At 36.3% G+C, this 21,737-nt stretch overlaps 2 protein-coding genes across 4 annotated transcripts; both read right to left on the reverse strand.

The window, feature by feature from the left end:
- Positions 1 to 7,420: 7,420 nt before the first annotated feature.
- On the reverse strand, positions 7,421 to 11,639 carry LOC140795973 (2-methyl-6-phytyl-1,4-hydroquinone methyltransferase 1, chloroplastic-like). The gene is made up of 3 exons (XM_073148806.1): positions 10,740 to 11,639; positions 9,780 to 10,086; positions 7,421 to 7,779 (listed from the first exon to the last, which is right to left on the reverse strand). The coding sequence occupies exons 1-3, from the start codon at positions 11,291 to 11,293 to the stop codon at positions 7,624 to 7,626; spliced, it is 1,017 nt and encodes a 338-aa protein (XP_073004907.1). The 5' UTR covers positions 11,294 to 11,639; the 3' UTR covers positions 7,421 to 7,623.
- A 4,156-nt stretch (positions 11,640 to 15,795) lies between these two features.
- Positions 15,796 to 20,935, reverse strand: LOC140796399 (protein RMD5 homolog). 3 transcript variants are annotated; one of them, XM_073149427.1, is made up of 3 exons: positions 20,770 to 20,935; positions 19,831 to 19,939; positions 15,796 to 17,265 (listed from the first exon to the last, which is right to left on the reverse strand). In XM_073149427.1, exon 3 carries the CDS (start codon positions 17,228 to 17,230, stop codon positions 16,070 to 16,072), a length of 1,161 nt encoding a protein of 386 aa, XP_073005528.1. In that variant the 5' UTR covers positions 17,231 to 17,265; positions 19,831 to 19,939; positions 20,770 to 20,935; the 3' UTR covers positions 15,796 to 16,069. The 3 variants fall into 3 exon arrangements, with proteins under 3 accessions (XP_073005528.1, XP_073005529.1, XP_073005530.1); XM_073149428.1 differs by having other exon boundaries at positions 20,592 to 20,932; XM_073149429.1 differs by lacking the exon at positions 19,831 to 19,939 and having other exon boundaries at positions 20,770 to 20,932.
- Between the last annotated feature and the right edge of the window lie 802 nt (positions 20,936 to 21,737).

The raw sequence follows: 21,737 nt of genomic DNA on the forward strand, positions 1-21,737 counted from the left end.
ATAAAAGTTACATTGATATCAAAATTTTCAAGAAAACAAGGTTGCCCATGACCATGTATATAGATGACTCCACCTGAGATCCACTCACCCTACATCAAATAGCATTGTCTTGAGAAAAAGAGAAAAAAGAGAGGAAAAAGAACTCATCTCTCATTTCCTTTCCATACTAATTCCAACTCCAAATAACCATTCAATCATATGCTACACAAAAAAAAATTGAGTAGAAGGAAGGCATATACCCATAACTCTTGACCAGAATTCTGCAGTCACATGAATGAGAAGGTTAGTAATGACAAAAAAAGAGGACAGACAAAGAGGAAGATGACACTCACATTAATCTCTATTGCACCTTTCCCTTTAGTTCTTTTGCTTCTTTTTTCAAATAGAAAAACGAATTGAAGCTTGAAATGCCCAACAATGGGAAGAAGTGAGGCTGTCACAGCATGACCTAGCAATGGTTGACCTTTACTAAAACTATGCAAACACATATAGTCTCTTCTTGGTCACTCAAAGCTAGATCATGCTGGCAGCTTCACTCATTCCCTTGAGCAAACCTTTCTTTAACCAAAGTTGATCAAAGATCCAAGCAAACAAAGCTTAACATCATCCAACATACATATATATATAGAGGGAGAGAGAGAGAAGAGAGAAGAGAGAAGAGAGAAGAGAGAAGAGAGAACACAAACAAAACATAGGATGAGAAGCCTCTTGGGGTGCATGGTGAGGTTTTATAGAAGGTGGAGATCACACATGTACATGAGCTTCACATGAACTCCCTACTTTGATCCTTTGAACAAATATGCAAGTAAAGTAGAGAGGGAGAGAGGGAGAGAAGGAGAGAGAGGTAGGGTTTTAGGGTTAGAGGAGTAGGTGTGTAAGAAGAGAGGGAAGTGTGTAGGGTTGCAGGGAGTAGGGCGGCATAGTGCAGAATATAGGATGGGAGCAAGTCATAGGGGGCCGTACCCGCATGCGGACGCGAAGAGCAATAACAATTATTATAAATATTATTAATAATATTAATAATAATAATAATTTTTTTTTCATGAATAAGATCGAGGAGGAGGGGGGGGGGCTAAGGGAAGGGCTTATCCTTAAAGGTTATATTAATAATTAATTATTATTACTTTATTTTAGTTATATTTTTTATTTGATGGCTGTGAAGGCGTTGGGATCTGGATCGGCTGCAATCCTGGGCGCGTGAGTTTGGTTACAGTGGTGGGGGGCACGGTAGGATTTTACTTATTTTTTTAGAAAATTTGTACATAACACCCTACTTTATAAAGTAATTCTGTTTTACACCCTAATATTTTCACTATTTACAAATCGAGCCATCTAATTTAGCAAATATATGCAAAAAAAAATATTTTAGGTTAGATTTGAACTAACAACGTCAGAATATTTCGTTAAGTAGAGATATTTTATTTTTAAAATAACTAAAGTGCTATTATTTTTAAAATAACTAAAATGTCATTAGTATGATTTGATTGAAGATATTTTTATTTATTTATTTAGTTTACGTAACTTTAACTCAGAGATTTAGTCAAAGTATTTTTTTCACATATTTGCTAAATCATATGGCTCGATTTGCAAATAGTAAAAATGTAGACTGTAAATCACAATTTTATTAAAAGACAGGGTGTAATAATATGTAAATTGATAGTAATATTAGAAGAGGATACATGTAAATAAAAACAAAAACTTGAAAGGTATAGATGCAAAAGACCCTATTAGAAATTAGGGTTATACTGTTTGTAGACACATAACTCAAGCAAAATACAAGGTTAGAGTGGTAATAGCATATAAACTTAAAAACTTTATCTATATTTGAATATAATCGGATTCGAGTCATAAATGGATTGAGCGACCTAATCTAATCTTATCCAAATCAATCCGCTCAAGTTAAGTGAGTCAGATTATGTTAACTTATTTATAACCCAATATATGATCTAGATAATCAACAATTAGCACAAATTATTAGAGTCCTGTATGCCTAATCCAGAGGTTATGAATTCAAAGTGACAAGAATTTTCTGCATCAGTTGTAAGGTGCATTGAAAATATTTGTATTCTTAATAGTATGATAAAAAATGATCTTCTAATAGGATTAATTAAGGAGGCATTTAGCAGATTGTAAATTGCTATCATGGTCAATAATATAATTTATTTACATTATTACATACAAAGACTACTATGTTGTATTGATAATGCTCATGATTAGTTAAGAGTAATTTACAGAGTTAGATAAACTAGACTTATGCACAACATATATTATTATGTAATCATATATAAATATTATCAAATCAAAGGTTATGACTAAAATCAAACTAGCATCTAAATTTTTGTATGTCCTATTTTTGCCCCCTTTTGGTTTAGACTAATGCAAAATTGTTATATTTTTCATCCAAAATAATATATAAAAAAAATTCAAGAATTCTTGGTGGGTTTTTTTTTCTTTTTTTTTTTGTCACTAGAATTAACATTAAAATATAAGAATTGCTCTTCTTATTTTATTAATGTTTACTCATTATATCTCATTTTTTCAAACTTATATAGCAAAATAAATTTTCTCCCTATAAGTTACTATCTCTCTATCACCTTGCACCTCTTTTTTGAGATATATGATCATAGAATGAAATATATCAATTATATTATAAATATAGATTAAAAAATTTATAGTTGCCCAAACAATGGAATTACTAATATCACAAGAGTATTATAATAATTTGATGACTCTACTAACGATCATTTGATTTTCATATTAATCTAGACCACAGAGAGGTAAGTAATATAAATGGGAGTTTAGAAGAGTAGTTTGATTTGAGCTATAGAACCAACCTAATGAGAATGATCTAAATGAGAATTTAGAAAGATAGTTGATTTTAGACATAACCACAAAAAATAATTTATAATTTACCCATTATTTGTTTATTTCTATGTGCAAATAGAAATTAATTGTTCCTGTAACATTAGAATAATGGCATATGATATAATATCATTACAAACGGCACATGAGCTAATATAATAAAGAGAATATATAAAAGAATTCCTTATTTTTTATTTTTAGTATCACTTATAATTAAAATGAGTTAAGATAATTATAAATGCATAATAACCATAATACCCTTGAATAAGTTTTTAAGGTCAAGATAAAAATAAATTTACGTATTTTAAATTTTATTATCAAAAGTACTGTTATGGTAAAACTAACTCGGGATTTTTTTGATAAGTTTTTCTATATTAAATTCTTTAACTTTTAACATATTATTCTACGTTCATAACTCCAACTGCCGCCATAGCTCTCGACTATTGTGTAGATGCTAACCTGGGGTTCTCAGTTTAATGTCCGAGCATGAATTGTTAGCTTGTTTGGCCGTTATTGTCGAGTTGGCTGATCTCTATGCGTGTTGGATCTATTTAGGACGAGATGAGCCATAGGACGTCGATCCTTTGTTGAGAAGCACTCTGAGTTAAAGTCTCTTGTAACTAGTCTTATTTGTATGGCGGCATCAGATAGCCGAGAGAGAAGCTTGTTCTAGGGTCGATGTCCTATCCCCTTTGAAAATTTATTTGCATGAGTATTTGTATTGATACAAGCTGATACTCTGTGTTTTATGTCGGCCAACCTATCTTTCAGCTAAGAGCGGGACTTATTTTAGGATTTTGTTCGTACTTCCCTTTACATTTGTGTATTAAGCTGTAACTATCACTTTGAGCTTAATGAACATCTATCAACTGAGCATCAATGAAGAATTTTAGATCGTACTTGTTTTGAAAATAAATTAGTCATCATCTCTCTTACTTATAAAGCATTAGAATTTAGAAAGCCCATGACCACGTACAGAGAAGTAGAATAAATAAAAGTAGTAGTAGATAAAGGCAGCCATGAGGTGCCAGGAAATAAATCAAACGTAGCAGTGAGGAGAAATATTATCACAAGACAGGAAGAAGCTAACAAAGAGAACAAAAAAAAATTCTATTGAGAGAGAGAGAGAATGAGTTAGAACAATAGATGTTATATTTCTGAGAGTAGTAGTGAGAGATAAGATGGAAGAGAAGAGCAATGAGTAATCTAAAGAGGCAGTTCCAGCAAGAAAAAAAACAAGTAATATTAGTATAAAGTTTTCAAGAGAGATAAACTTCTTGTTCAAAATTACAACGAGACAAAGATTTGATTAGGAGAGATCGATCAATCTAAGGATAGGTACAAAGGTTGGAGTATGAATGATTTAGCTAACATCAACATATCATATAGTATATGTCTTAGTATGAGTCATTAGGTTCTGGTTGCTGCTCATCTTCACCTATACATCCACAGATGCAAACCTGAAAGCAAGCAATAGTCTTTCTCTCCTAGGAGATGAGAAAGGGGGACATGCATTCACTAGTGAATTTAAAGCTCAATAATCTGATTGTAGCTGCACAGACTTACTACTGAGACATGCATTCCTTTTCAAACTTTGAATTCTTTTTTAAGTTAAACTAAACTCCATCTCTTTGCAAGTACTATCAGACAAGTCATATCAATTGGCAAGCATGAGCACTCTATCACAAAGATTCTCTTGCTGCAATAGTACTGTCAACAATTTAGTACATTTTGAACCTCTCCAAAAGGTTAGGTTCAAGTCAGGTACAAAGCATGCATATTTTAGGGTTAATAAATCCCACCAAACATGATATCTCACATGCATAATCTCTCTCTCTCTCTCTCTCTCTCTCTCTCTCTCTCTCTCTCTCTCTCTCTCTCTCTTAACATACATCATGGTCCACTTGAGAGTTGAGACTGGAGAAGGTAGCTTCTCTAACAAATAGAACAAACCTAGCCAGAAGAAATAGTTATGTGGTCCAATTCAGGCATGCATGCTTTGTCTCCATATCTTTATCTGTCTGAAGCCACAAACATTGTACTTGCATAGCACATTTGTAGGCAGCTCTAAGTTTGAGAGGGAATCAAAGTACCATGTCCAACAACACTATCTCAAGTTACAACAATTTTTTGGTTTGTTTTTGAACCTTGTGATTGCATGAATGAATGATCTCCACTGTCTTCTAAATTCAAATTCATCTTTGACATATCAGTATGAAGAAAATGGAAAGATGTTCATATACCCAGATACATTAAAACTCACAGATCAGACATCACTATCCTGGCCAATTCAGCACTGAACCAATTCCAAGATGGTTCTTCACAGAACCCTAATAGTGCATTTGAAAAGATCTAGAATCATAAACCCTGAGGGAGTGGTCCATGGATGGATGGGCTTCCCCTCTCCCTGTCAGTGCTGTTTTCTTAGGTGTGGTCCTGGCTTATTTCTCCACAATAATACTCCCAAACAACAAAGAACACAGCCTGTGCAGCAGTAGTAGGTCATTAATATATCACCAGCAGAATATGCCATGATATTTTTCATATTTGTTTAATTTTCCATGTCAATTTGTCTAGCCCAATGGAACGGGACCATTAGCACATGATCGATCGTTGGACTGCATCGGGGCGATTCATTGCTGGACCTTTATCACATGCAATGTCATTTGCACATGCCGCCATGAAATCCAGCGTCGCGCATGAACAAATTAATGCCTCTGATGTTTCCTAATAGATGATCAAGAAGCATGCTGGTGTGAATAATTGGTTCACACTTCAAGGCATGCAGTATGTGCTGAACAAAAGAATGAGATACATGTTTGCATCCAACTTGATTGATCTTTTCTATACATTGAGAAGTCTCTCTTATAGTTGATAGTCATTGTCTCAGTATGAAATGAATGCATGGAGCTTTAAAGGAATTCAATCAGACTACAAAACTGTGTGGATTTGGAAAATGAATAAACCAGGAGAAAGTTTCACAAGATAACATTTATTTTGAATAGATAGATAACTACAGGCAAGTGTCAGCATGGTAAATTCAGAACTTTATGTTTCATGGTAAATTCAGTTCCCTGAGTATAAATAGAAGTACATAATGCATTGCTAAGATCAAAGAAAGAGCAGTTGTCGATCTCGAGCCATGAGCAAAACCTAATCTGCTGATACAGCGATGAATCTTGTCAGTCGGAAGATCAAAAGATGGACCACCATTTGTCTGAAATAATTCAGTCTACCTAGAGTGACATCATCCTTTTTTCTTGAACATCAATTTGTAGCCTTATATCTTTCTGCAATTAGATAGCTTCTTCTATCACTATCCACATCAAGGATGAATATTTTTTCTTCCTGAAACTAGGATAGCTTTGTTTGAGTTGATGCAAACCAAGAAGCATATGAATCTTCTTATTCAGACAAAATTGGCTAGTTTGGAGCTCATACAACCATTTCTACAAAGGTTCACCGCAATCTTTTCTAGGTTAGAGTAGCATGATGACTAAGTGGGATGATATTCTTAAATTTAGAATAGGCTGCTCTAGTTATCAAGTTTCAGGGTCCTCATCAAGTTCCAGGGCACATAAATTTGGTTTTGAGATACCACTTTGAGTAATAAGAATTCTGATAATTATGAGATATGACATTGAATTAGGCAACAGCCTAAACATTTCACCAAAGATTTGTGTCCATAGTTCTCTTGACAAGCATTTTACACCAGTTATCAATCTACCTAGTGCAACCCTCTTTTATCTGCACTGAGGAAGAGTTCATGTATGAAAAAGGAAGAGAAGAAACTCAGAAGACCCAAAAGCACTTAATACAACTGAGTAGAAGATAGTAGAAGTCCACATTGAGTCAGACCTAAATCAAGTTAAGATCTAACCTTGTCTAACCATCTATTATTGTTCTCTCTTTATATGACAATTGTATGAAAATCGCCACAAGTTTGAGAGTTGCTAGAAGTCCCCAAGTGGGCATCTGCCTATATGATTGTGATTTAATTGTTGCTTTTGCTGCAATTAATTGGGGAGATTAGGCAATGATCAATTCCTTCACTATGATCTCACATGATTCTTGCAGCAAAAAGATATTAGTAAATTCTCCCCGATGATTAACAAGGGAAAGGGACAAGAAAGGAAAAAGAATTTGGAAAGACTTCCATTTTCATTTATCCTAACTCCTAAGAAAAAATGGCAAGAAGACCATAAATTTGTTCCTCTCCTTTCTCCTCCTTTTACCATTACAATACCTGTTCAACTAGGACCTTACTTTTTTTTTCTTTTATCCTAAAAAAGTTGGCATGATGACTCTTTCCAGTAAATAACAACTATGAATGATGTGCCTAAATTCTTTAAAACTTGGTTTAAAGAAGGATTATCAATTCATTCATAAAAGTGTCAATGGCACAAAATAGTAAAGAACAATCAATCTTTAAACAGCAGAAGCCGTAGACCATGCTTGCATGCAGATCATGAAAACAAAAACAAAATTTGATGCTGAAATGAATGTGCAATCAAATGAATAATGAGACAGAACAAGAGCAACAGAGGGATCATCAATGTAAAAGAAAATGGTAAAGGTGTCTTCCATTGCAAAGGAAAAAGCTTATTGAGCCTACACATCTCTAGATCAAATTTACTCATGGAAACAAATATCCATCATGGTTGCTACAACAAATGTGTGAATTGATTGTCACGTTAAATAACTGGCCAATTGATTATTCCTATTCATGACGACCCATGCAGAGCTCCCTCCCTCTCATTCTCAGATTGGCATACCTTTAGGAACTATCTGGTCTTTTATCCACATATATATTGGCACCAGAACATAATATGTGGCTGCAATAGTCCCCAAGATAAAGCGCAGGAGGAAGGAAAATGGATTTACAGGCTTTGTGACATCCTCCACCTTTGGACCAAGCTGCAAAAAGTATTCAAGAAACCTCAGCTAGACTGTTCTATAAAAATTTCTTATTTAAACAAAATCTAGATTAATAACGTAGAAAAGTGAGGAGTTCCTGCTCATTCGAAAAAAAACTTTATGCATATTGAAGAACTTTTAAGGTAGTCTTCTGGGGTGCAGTGCATCAATAAAAGGCCAAGGGTGCAGTGCTTAAAACAGAAAAACAAGTTTGTTATAGTATTATCCCTTTTCTTTAATCACCTTCTGAAGAACTTATTTATGATGCATGAATAGTTAGAGAAGGAAGTTCAAAAGTCGAGCAGCTGAATATCCAGTTAACTAATTTGAACCATTTCTCAAGCTCAGTTGGGAAGAAAGAAGAGTGAAAAGGGTGCCTTCTGCCACCTAATGACTACACAATTATACTACTACTGAGCTGCTTTGAAACTAGAGATTTCCATTACCTACTTCGTGCATACCGACAGGAATCTAGATGTTCACTCTTATGCTCAAGAGAAGATAAGGGCTAGTCTGTGAGATTGATTTTGAAAAATCATACAAGAAATCAGAATTAAATCAACTAACTGATAAGCTGAGTGTTCTGAATAATGACACATGTGGATCAGTGACATTATAGCTTTCCCTATCCTGCTGAGTGCACTTGGTGCTAGTAATGAGCTACTATTTGTAAATCAATCTTGCCTTTGTTCATGTACAAAATATTATGCCTATAATTGACTGCACTTTTCACTTGAAGAGAGTATCTTGCCCCTTCTCTTTTTCTTCTTACATCTCTTAACAGAGGGACCGAGCTTCTTGTCCCTGATGTGCATCATCTGATAGCTAGTTATCAGTCTGGATTAATTGGTAGACTGACAGCTGATATAAAGGATGCTAGTCTGACATTCAGATACCAGCATGTGATGGTGTTTAAATGGTAGTTACCTTCAACATACTGATTGGCTATTTTCTTGTATATAAGCTTTGTAGTTCTTATAAATTTAAATTTCTTTATGATTTTAGAAGTTGATCTCATGTCACTCTAATAGGTCACCTAAACAACCTAAGGCTCCTGTTGACGGCTTACCTGTCAGTTGATGGACTTGTATGATTGCATAGTGTGTGTTAAAAAATTAGCTAAATAGACTTTCTTGAGTGGCTTGCTCCTTTACAAGAGGTTATTACTTGATGTGATGGTTAAGACTTACTCCATGACAGTATTCTTTCTCCTTTGTGTAGCCTAACAGGAGTGGAGTTTGCTATTCCTTCCAGAAGTTAATTAAGACCCTCTACATGGATATTTAAGATGTAGCAATAGAGTTACCTAACTTAGTTTAACTTGTCAGCAAAGACCCTCTGTACGGAGAAGCAAAATCTGGCTTCTTGATCAAATATGTTGTTTTTCAAATTTCCTTTGGTTGATTATGTGAATTATATCTAATGTGGAAGCAATTTTTGTACTTGAATTTTTTGGTATGGCCTGGTATACCTATTAGTCTATGTTTTCATTGCCATTATGTTCTTGGTCTGTAATTAATTTAGAAGTTTCGGACATTGTATTTTTCTTTTCTTCTTTGACTTCAAGAAAGCAGATGCAATGGACCTCTCTTACAACTTCCAATTCAAAAAAATAAGGCAAGATTATAACCATTATTCATGAGGTCCTCAATCATGATTTTTTGCTGCATAACTAAATCCATATTGTTTGAGAAAAGCTTCATTGATGAGAATTATCATAAATGCCATGTTATAATTTTACATGTTAAAGTGGGTTGCCTGAAATTATTGAAAAGCCACCAGTAAGTGCGCAGATTGGGAAAAAAAGTCAGTCGTAAAGGAAAATAGGATCTATTCTTGGGCTGATTCAACCACCCAAATGCAAATTAGATCTATTAATTGTTTTACCTATATGACACTGATGTAAGCAAGCCATGCCAAAAATAAAGATGTGAAGCAAGTAGCAGATTAAATTAACTTTTCAACGCTTTGAAGAACTATGAAAAGTTAGCAAAGTGCACCTGCAGAGGAGAATCTCCAGATGTTCTTTTCACACCTGTCACAGAGCATCCCATAATTAAACCATGTCGACGAACTCCACGGTACCATTTGGGGCCAATTCTTTTCAATTTTACATCTTGAAATCCTGCCTTTTTAAACCACTCAATGTACTCTTCTTCCTTAGGAAAGAGCATCCACAAGTCAGAAAAGAAACGAGACAGCCAAAAGGTTGGGTAAACAGGGCCAATGACACAAGCTACTCCTCCGAGTCTCAAGACTCTGAATGCTTCCTTAATTCCACGTTGCGGGTCAGGCCAATACTCAATACTGGAGCACAAGAAGACCAATATCACTTCAGCAAAAGAAGGGACTGAATGAACATGTACTAATTCACTCAAATGATGGGATATCTATACAACAATTCAGAACAGCTTTAAAACAGATAACATAGAGAAGATTCAATATCTGAAAAGTTGTGTGTAAGATTAAAATATGACTGTCTTTTGAGTGTAGCGGAAGAAAAGAAGAAACATTTTTCCATGTTCTGAATTCTTCAGTTTTCTTTCAAAAGCTAAGAAATCGGGAAAGAAATTTAGTTGGTTTCTGGAGCAACTGCTAACAAGCGAACTTCAATTATCGAAATGAATATCAATTAACTAAATGAACAATGAAATGTATAAATCACGAATACAATTCGTCCATCCTAGTAATTTTGACATAATTTCTTATCCTGGTTGCTGAATGCCACAGGTTACTACAAATAGCTTTCCCCACAAACTTAAGATCAAACTCTACCTATCAGCTAAATTAGAGACATAGTTTAATCAAACAGAAGGAAGACATATGAAATACTGCTTTCAGTAATTCATAGATCGAAAATCTGAATGTCAACTCCAATAGCTATGCTATTTGCCAGCTAACTACAAACACCAAATTCATGCAATGTGTGACTGATCCATAGAGATAACCAGAAACCTCACCTTCCGGCCGAAATATACCGGTCGCAGTAATCAGTCGGGAACGGCAGGTCCTCGGCGTCCCCCTCAATGATTGTGCACTCCTTCAGGGCCTCCTTCTGCCTCGCCTTGGCGAGCTGGTGCGGCGACTGGTCGAGGATCGTGACGTTCTTGGGGTCGACGTGGTTGATAATGCCCAATGTGGTAAACCCAGTCCCACCACCTACATCCACAACCTTCAACTGAGAACTGTAGAGCTCGGCAGGCTTCAGGGCATCATCCCTCATGTCCTCAGTCCAATGCCCAGGGTTTATAACATGGTCATAGACTATGGAGAGGAACCTATAGAACCAAAAGGCCTCCTTTTTATGCTGTATGAATCTGGGCTGCGACGCCGGCCTGGAAGAAGAAGAAGAAGAAGAAGAAGAAGAAGAAGAGATGCTGCATTTTGGTGCTACTAATTTGGCCCTCCTCTTCCCACCCATGGGCACCAAAGCCAATTTGGGGAGGCACCTCCCTTGAAGGGAAGAACCAAGAAAACCCAATCCATTTGGAGCATTGAGGATGTAGGAAGCCATGTAAAACCCACAGATCAGAAGCGAGAGATACAAAAGAAGTGAACTTTATATGCCAAACCACATCAAAATCGAAAACCCACTTGGAAAAATTACTCCTTTTATTCAGGTAAAGGTAATCAAATCTGCCACTAGTCCAAACAAACAAAAAAAAAAGTGTTCTTTCTGAGCGAGAGACGTGAAAGAAGTGATTCCTCCGCAATCCCGGAAGAGAAACTACGCTCACACGAACACCAACCACATACGTGTTGGTGGATCGAGATAGGAGAAAGCGGTTTGTGTGACTGGTGATGGTGAGCAGCAACACATGGATTCTTTTTAGGGTTAAAACACATTTTACGAACCCCCCTCTCTCTCTCTGACCAAGTCATTAAAACGGAGATTACGAGGATTTAAATTTTCAATTAGCATTTGTATATATATTTTATATTCGATACATATTTTATTATAAGTACATATAATTTATATATGCCATAACATACTAAAGTTCATCATTATAAATTAAAAAATTAAATACAATTAAATTATAAAACTTTCTTATTAAAACTGTTCATTTTGGTTTAAAAATTTCTCTTTTATTTCAAAATATCACTCAACACCGTTTCTTTCTCTAAATATAAGTATAATTAACATACTTAATTTTTAAGTTATGCACATTTTTCTATCTTATATGAATGGGTGTAATAGAATTATCACTCTTTTTCTTACCTAAATATGCTGAACTAAGAGTTTTAGAATTTCTGTCTAAATTAATAGCACGCCTAAATTATAAAATAAAATTATAAATTAATTTAGTTAAAAAATATAAATAAAAAAGAATTGAGTTGGGTATTTTTTTTTTAATGAGAATCTTATCAAAATCGGGTCGGATCGAAGTTAATTTAATCTCCCCTGTGAGATACAAATTGCCGAACTATTTCTAAAATCACTGACTCAAATAATAATTTATTTACAATAGAAGATAATATTTTTTTTCTATACATCTAAGCGTCACCTGAAGTGGCATCCATATAGATTAAAACTCACCTAAGTAAATTTTAAATTGCATAAAAATTTCGAATTACGTTGATAAAATACTCCAAAAAATTAGGGCAATAAATTGATGTTTGGGTGAGTGGATCATGACCGGATTCTCTTTTAGATAAGTGAAAATTAATTAATAATATCCTAATTAAGTCGATACAGTTAGAATTAGAACCCAAAAATTACTTATATTACAATATGAGCCTATTAATAACACTCAAATACTATGTTAACTAATTACCATGACAACAAAACGCCGTATTAAAACCTAATATTTCTAAAATTACTTATAATCACAGCATTACTCTTTGATGGTGGCTTAACTTCGCCTTCTTAATTTATTAAAAGGCGAGGTGAAAATAAATTGGATAACATTTGTTTTTAATATGTGATCCAAATTTTCTTTTTCTTCTAATACGAATCCTTATATGAATAATAAACTTAATTACCGCTAATTCAATCACAGTACAGATTGATATTTTAATAATTTTAATTATCACTATTTTTATAAAACTTTTAGTTGCGTATATTATCCGAATATCCAACAAAGAATATAAAGCTGAATTAAACCTCTATCTTAAAATTAAAATTTTATTTTACAAATATCATAATATAACCTTTCTAAGTGCCAAATTAAGCCCATAATTATGTTGACAAAGTTAAATTGTTGTGGTTATTTTACAAAGAAAATAGAATCTACTAGAAAAAAAAAGGGTTTATTTTATTTCAAGCAATTAAACATATTCCGTGATCAAAAGACTATAGACTATAGGTGGCACAACTTCCGGCGGAGTAATCGGCGGGACCTCCTCCGGCGGCCTTAGCGGATCGAACTCGGGTGGCAGGTCTCCCGGCACGATGTCCGGGCCGGGCCTCGGCGTCGGGGGGTCGACTCCGGGAGGCGGAAAGAAATCCGGCGGCCGGTCGACGCCCGGCAGGTCGTCGGGCTTGTACGGTGGATCACACTGTGGCGGCCGCGGAGGCTCCGGCGATGACGTGTCGCCACCCTGGGAGCAGAAGGTAATTAGGGTTGGGTTTGCATGGCGGAGAAGGCTACGTGACGAGGAGCAGCAGTAAAGTGGAATGGAGGATTTAAGGAGGTTAGTGGTTATAGAAGACATTTGTTATAAAAAATCTTTTGCATGGAGAAATTTTAGATTTAGAGATCTCCAAGTAGTAGAGATCGAGGAAATTTTACGAGTATTGATGCATGCTTTGCACGTCATTGCGTCTAGTTTCTTTTCGTCTTGACACGTGGCTGCATGCATTTAGGTCATTCGTCACACGTACGTGGAGATTAGAGAGAGAGAGAGAGAGAGAGAGAGAGAGAGAGAGAGAGAGGAAATAGACTTTCAAAAATGGTTAAGTCTTCAGAAAGAAATATTATATGTCATTTTTTGGTTCAAAATATATAAAAGTAGTTAAATAATAAAAAAAAAAGACTTGTATAAAAAAAATCTCATAAACTTAGTAAAATTGTTAGCCTTTTCGAAATTTTTATATAAGTTGTGGAACCGATCAATGACTTGACTTATGTGAAAGTCTTTATCATAATAAACGATTTTGTAACTCAATTGGTTTCATATTTAAGTTTTGAAGTGATTTAAATATCTAATGAAAAATTGGGATTTGATAGGCATTCAGCCGTCTTGACAGTTAAATGTAGCAAGTCGTAAAAGTACAGAAGATAGGACTAAGATCATCGAATCCATGCAATCAATATATTACTGTGCATTAGAGATGGTACATGAGCACGATGGAATGATATGATCTAGACTTGATTGGGTCACCTCGCGAGGGAGATTGGGTTCACTGTGTCGAATCTATTTATCGTAGTATTAATTATTGTCGAATGCTCGAGCAACGTTAGTTAGACAACTAAATATTAGAGCGGTTTTCATCGAGGCGTCATTCAAATACCCATACCTAAGAGCAACTCTTCTCACATGCTTCCAATGGCGTTTGAACACTTGTCAGTGGAGAACAATTTTTGTTTCTGACGTTTGAACGCTCCGATGATAATTTCAGTTCGATTAGGTTATTTTAATTATTTATTTAGTTTAGAGCTTAATTAATTTTAAGTCATTAGAGTTAGCTTTCAAATAAATATGTGAAAAGCAGTCATATTTAAGGCATTAAAAATATTATAATTTCTTATCTTTTTCTCTCTCTATCTTTCTCAATCTTCTCCTTCGATCCAAGGCCAAAGTTGTCAAGAAGATGCCATCATCTCCTTTCTCCTCGACTATTAATCCTCCTAGTCCAATAAAGCTGACCATCTTGTCCCCCTCTATTAAAGACCAAATCTGGAATGATCCATCCGTTGGATGATTATAAAAATTTAGGTTGAGGTAGCTTCGTGAGTTAGGATTCTAATGACTCTAGTTTCACCTAAATCGGAGGTCGGGATGAAAAGATAAAAATAAAATAGTGGAGATAGATCAAAGAGGACGGAGGGTGGTGGACGACCGTGTAGTAGGGTGGCTGCTCGAGATAGGAGGTGGCTAGGGTTTGAAAACTTGAAGAGGATCTACGGTTATAATCTACTCCTATGAAGATAAAGGCAATCAAACGGTTAATGTAAAAAGATAAGTACGAGAATATTAATTGGCTAAACTCAGAATTCTCTCAATGATGATTCTATTCATAAAATTATTAATACATGTCCACTCCTATTTATAGAAGTAAAATTTCATAGCTGATCGGATCCACATGAGGTTTATCCGATTTATTTGAAATTCAAACAACAAGATAAAGTTAGCTAACTAACTAACTTCGTTTCGAAGTAGATAGATTCTGAATCTGAAGAAGTTGTGAATACGAAAGTTGTAGATCCGAAGGTTGGAAATCTTATCCCACTAGTTTGATATTATTCAGACATCTGATAGAATATTTTGCGAATATTTTTCCGAAACTGCGCAGAGTTGGATTTAGCTAATTAAATAAAATCATAACCTTCTAACTAAACCAAATAAGCAAATAAGATAACTAGACTCAATCCATTGAGTCTAATCTCTCCTTAATGTGATCCGATCTGACCCGGTTCGCATCACCCTCCCTCAAACTCTAGCTCCTCTCTCCTCCCTCTTCATCAGATGATCCCCATTCTTCTGGGTCAACCATCTCCTCCCTCCCTTTTTTTTTTCTAAATCATAGATTTATCTCACGCTAGCATTAATTCTACCAACAAATTGCTTACCCTCTTCGCCTCAAATAAACCCACAGTAGCTCAGTTGACAACATCTCTATCTGAAAAGTTAAAAGAGGAAAAGAAATAGTTCAACTTTCGTTTATAACAAAATCCGTAGTAACAACTATTTAGGATCTGAGGATATGGATACTTATCTATCTTAATGTATTAATTTACATCAACTGATAATCTACATACATGTAGACATAAAACCTTTTTAGCTTTCATATATATATATATATATATATATATATATATATATTTGTATGTTTATCAAGTTCAATAAACATTCTTTTTCAACACATATATGCCTTTCATTTTCAAGAACATATCATATACATACATCGCACGGATGAATTATTACTCTTGTGATCTCAACAAAATACCAGTCAGTTTTTTAACATACAAAAGGTATTTTAAGGCTGAGAACCACATGAATACGTTCCATACAACAAACTTGACAGAAACATCACAGTGAAATTATCGCAACCTTGGCCTAAAACAAACATTAGAACACCACCTATCATACAAACAACCCACAAGATGAATCAAAGACCAACCAACCATTAGAAATGGATTTGCCTACACTGTGACACTGTTGCCTCTGCCGGGCAATATGGACACTTGAACGGCCGGGTGCTGCTTTTCGATAGCTTCACTATAGACTGCTTGGAGAGAACATGCCCACACGGCATCAGCATTGGGGGGTTTTCATCACCCCCTTGCTCCCGGAGCACCGGGCACACAAAGACTGAATGGAACTGGAACTCTCTCCCAAGGTCCACAGGGACCGGCAGCTGCTTCATGGCCTGCCACTCCTGCTTCTTAGCAGCCATCACTGTCGACAACTTCAGCAGCGTTGGCAAACCCTGAACCCCAGCGGCTATCACCACGCTGAGTGGACTCTCGTAGGACTGGCCCAGAAGGCTGCAGAACTGCTGGGTCAGCTCCTCGGCCAGCTTCTCCCAGTGCGTTGGGGACATGAACTCGGCATATGGGGACTGGTCGAGCCGGCCAGCCCATAAAAGACATGCCATTAGCTTCTGGATCTCGACCTTGTGCACCGAAGCAAACGGAGCCAAATATGTCCTTGCATACTTCAGAGCCTCATCTCTAGTTCCATTCTGAAGTATCTCCACAAACTGCAGGTGGTGAAGTTTCAATTCGAGGCCAGACCCTTTCTGCGATAGCCGTTCGCTGTTCTTTGCAGCCCAGCTCAGAGCAGGTCCAAGGTTCGTGGTCTTCATTGCTTCAAGAATACCATACATCTCTTGAAATGGGGATTTCAAAGTTGAGGCATCAGATTCCTGAGTTTCATGTATAAAGCAATCACCAAGATCAAACAGGCCTTGCCGGTAGAAGTGACTCGCAATTATATCGTTTATTATATGGTTGTCAAATTCCACATTTCTATATGCCTTGGATATATCTGGGTTAAAATACTTCTCAAGGAGCTTGACATACTTGCTGAGACCAATGCTGAGTTCCTTCTGACATCCTTCAAGCTGACTCATTGGGGCCATCTCATTCAGCTTTGTCCTCAGTTCTGCAAGAATGGGCACTTGATCACTGCACTCCACAGCATCACTGCTGGATGTCTGCATTTTCATGATTGCCTGCTCGATTTCTTTTGTAATCTGGTCTATGACCTCTTGAGTTTTAGAGAATGATATCTTTTGTTTCTTAGTAACTCGGTCAAATGCATCTTTTATTGTGTCAAGTTCCATTTAATGACAGAGATCGGCTAGCACAGCTGATAAGCCTGGTCAATAAAGAATTAGGTTGGTTGAAGAACATCATACTTGCATAATTAGAAGTATGAAAATAGTAGGATAAAACATTTGGGAGCCATGATTGCAAGGCTGCATAATGAATAAATCACACACAATAACAATATCAGATTGTAGATTCCATATATCAATAAAATGCTGAACAAGACAAGTATACGCAAGTGTAACCCAAGTGCATCCCTTGAAGTAATCCTGTGATTCTTCAAAGCTTACTGAATAGGCTCTCAGATTACCATAAAAAACTGGATTAATGATTCTGGAATTGCAGTCTAAGACCCAATTCAACCATTTTCCTAAAACAATGTGTATAGCAATCACGCAGTGCTCCTGGAGGAACAGAAGAAATAACTGAACTCTAACTACAGTATGCCTGGAAGGTGCTACTTACAGATCATAGATTTATGATGCCTCTTAACTCTCAACCTTTATGCCAATCGAGAATTGAGCAAAGATGACAGTGCAACCTCACAACAGAACAGGTTTTATGACTTTATCATGCAAAATATGAACTAGGGTGCATGAAGGTTAGTCAGGTTTCAGTACAAAGGTAACTTGAAAGATATATACCAAGAAAAGAAAAGGAAAAGTTGCGTACAGAAGTACAACAATACTGAATTCATCCAAGAACCAATGGCTACAAATAGACACTATTCGTACTTGTTGAGGACTGAACAACTCAAAAGCTTCAAAAAAAAAATAGACATTATTCGTACTTGATAGATATCACTTGAAAAAAAAAATCTCACGATTTTGACTTTCCCAACTTCCTTGTAGGAATAACGATCAACTTTTGGATGCCTTCATAAAGGCCTTCAAACAACTAAAGCTACCATTATGTGGAATCTCCACTCAATAAGAAAGTAAAAATAGGTATCGAGTAACAATTTAGTCAGAAGAAAATTTGCCAATATTAATAATGTCATTTACCAGGATAAGATGGAACAAATGATGAAAATAAAGTGCTTTACCATGATCTGACAAACTTAAACAGATGTAGTTAGCATCAGTTTAATGACTAAGAAAAATAAAGCATAGCGAAAAGAAGTCTCTAGAACAATATGAAATACAATAAAATTCATATTACAATAGAGTCAAGATAAAGATATCTTGGAATCTGAAAGGAGTGGGCTGACATCAAATTTCAACCAAGAAAAAAAATGATTTTGGAATGATGAAGCTAATAACAGTGTACAATTAGCACAGTTTACAAGCCAGAAAAATTTGTAAAAGCAGTGAGAGGTTTTTGAAAGACATGAAGTGGCTAAAGAAGAGACTAAGAGATCTATTAGTGACACTAAATTTGAGGCCATGATAACTGACTGATAAGCTAACAACTGAAAATGGAGGGAGCCATACAAATCTGCTAAGGCAAGAGAAGATAATATTGAAGCAATGAAAAGTGAGGATCAACTTTTAGAGATTAAAATGGAAGCAATGCAATATAAGTGGAAAGAAGCTATTTTGCAAAAAAAAGTAAACAAAAGCGTCATAGGTGTCCTAACTTAAAAGATAAATGATCAACTAATCTAGGTGGATCCAACATGTACAATATTATTAGACAAAAGTCACAAAACATGATACATCAAGTGAAAAAAAGTTGTAAATAGGATATAAATTGAAAAGCTTATAAGACCTGTATGAGTGGAAGACTAAGGGCCTATTTAAATAAACTTGAATAAAGGAGGCGCAGATAGAATTATTTTTCCTAATAGGTGTTTGGCGAGCAATTTAGAGGAAATACTTCATGTAGGAAAAGGCCCTCTGCTTGGGAAGAAATATCCACTCTGACCTAATACTTTTCTTCCTATCTTCCACTCTTCCTCTCCCAAATCGACTCAAAGCCTTCATCTTTCTTTTCTTATCCCCTTCTCCTTCTCCTCCATCTTTCCTCTCTGGCAATCTATCCAATCACAACCCCACTAACCACGACTATACCTCCCAAGCCCACCTCTCTCCCTTCTTCTCCCTTTCCTTCCTCATCTGTTCTTCCTCCCCTCATTCCTCTCTGGTAATCTGTCCAACCACACAGACAGCAGCCAACTGCACCTCCCCACCCCACAGATGGTAGCTTCTCAAGACCGCTTCTCCAAGACCTAGTTGATGTTGCCTCAAGTCCCTTCACCCCATCTCTTCCTCCTCCCTTTTCCCATGGTGGTTCTCCCTTTCCTTTCTAGCATCCTCTAAAGTCACCTATGAGTACCAAAATAGATCCCAAACAAATATTGAACTAATTCCCAAGGGGAAAAAAATCACTAAAGGAACCTATAGTTGCAAAAATTAATTACTATAGGCTTAAATCCTGAAAGGCCTTTTAGTATATATTGCCAAATAGGCCTTAACACTTTACCGCTATAGATAAGTACAGAGGTGATGTCAAAAACTGCACAACCAATAACTCAATAGAACTTCTTAACCATGTCATGAAAATATGCAACTTCTAGCAAAAGTGACAATATCGGAGCTACAACACGCTTATGGCAAAGTTTGGAGATAATAAAAGGAGATACATGGTACTACAGTGAAAGTTTCGAGTTCACCTTAAAAATATACAGGTAGTCCAATACTTCTGGTGGATGGTAGGTTGCTAGGCATGTTTAATACTCATGTTCAATGCCCTAAGCCTTCAATAAAATTGAGCTCCACAACCTTCAAAAGTTTTGACCATCCAAAATTCAGTACACTAAATAAACATGCATATACAATTAGATACTTTAGACAACAGAAGAAGATCAACACATACTACATACTGACATTTCCATGTCACTTCTATCTCCAGAACGTTTTAACTTTCAAGTACAAGAATATTGAGCTAATCAAGCTCTTGCATAAATTTCTAAGAAGTCCTATGACCTTGATAATTATCTCACAAATTAGCTAACTGGTTATTCAAATATGAGAAAATTGCTGGCACACCAATATTAGAAACAAGTTACTTGCTCCATAGTTACCCATGAAGCCACTATCCAACAAAAAAATTTAGCTCCTCTTTTAGAGGATACAAGATGTTATAACATCACATAGTTAATACCATGACTTACGACTCTTCTCACAAACTATCCAGATTAACTCGTCAAAAATTGTCAATTTTTAATTTGTCAACCAGTCAGACAACTGATCTAATCATGCATTCCCCATCTAATTAACAGCTCAAATCTTAACCGACATGCCTAACTATTGGTCCATTGACGTCAGAGAGCATTCCATACTCAACTCTCCACCTAAAAAATAAAAAAATCAAGCTTGCCAACGACAAATCGCAATTCAATAGAAATCCAAGCAATTGGAAGAAGGCCGAAACCTCGAAATGGACAATCTGAGGAGAGATCCCAACTTTCCCATATAGATCCCCGCAGGGATCACATCCACATCAACCACGGGCCTCAATCTCCCAGTTCCAAGAAGAGATCAATAGGCAGTCTAGGGTTAGGGTTTCGCGTGCGCACGGGAAGAAAGACAAGAAGGTAGGGGGGGTTTACCTTGCCGGAGCCCCGGGGGGGATCGCCGAAGATGCTGACGTGGCGGTCGGCGACGGAGAGTCGAGAAAGCTCCAAGGAAAGAGACGAGGGTAGGATTGGAAATAGGAAAAAAAGAAGTGCACTGGAACCAAAACAGTAAACGAGTAATCCAAATGTTTCCGTCGTCGGATATGTGGAACCTAACGATGGATAATGCTATCGGGTACTGAGAAATGGTAGGATCTTGTACAAAAGTAGTTATAGGAATATCTATATTACCTAATAGTTGTCAGTTTATGAATGGATTAGATCTGCTGAAAGGTTGAAAACATGGACTTTCTGCAGCCAGGCACGCAGATGATCTGCTACAGATGAGGAAGTAGGGAAAATGAAGTTGATGACTTGCATTCCTAAATATGATACCAAAACCAACCAACCGTAGAGTTGGTAGCTACCTTTTCATAACTAAGGAGGTCATGAGTTCAACTATAACCCTAAATAATATTTAGCTTGGCTCGATTCGGTTGATGACTTGCAGCATAGTTAGCTTAGAGGAACAGCTTGACAACACAAGGCTTGGAACAGGTCTCAGCGACATTTGATTCGGAGCAATTGTTCGGCAACGCATATGATTTGAAGCCTAGACTAGACAGCTAAAGCTCGGTGGGGCCTAAGTGCCTCTGTATCTAGAGAGGGTTGGCCCTTTGTCCAGCCCACATCTAGCCTTCGGAATCATGAATGATTAAAAAAAATATATATGATACCAAAACTCTAGTAGAGTTGGTTGGTAGATGCTTTCCTTGTGATTAAGAAGGGCATGAGATTAACTAATTATTGTCGGAGCAATAGTTCGGCGACGCATATGACATGAGTCTAAATTATGCGGCTTAGTATATTGGTTAAAGCTTAATGGGGTCTTAGTGTATTTGTATCCAGGGAGGGTTGGCTTTTTGTCCAGCCTNCACATAAGAAAAGACATTCCTAAATAT

The sequence above is a fragment of the Typha latifolia genome, chromosome 10 (genome assembly GCF_019914945.1).
Source record: "Typha latifolia isolate L0001 chromosome 10, TyphaL0001v2, whole genome shotgun sequence".
Lineage (NCBI taxonomy): Eukaryota > Viridiplantae > Streptophyta > Magnoliopsida > Poales > Typhaceae > Typha > Typha latifolia.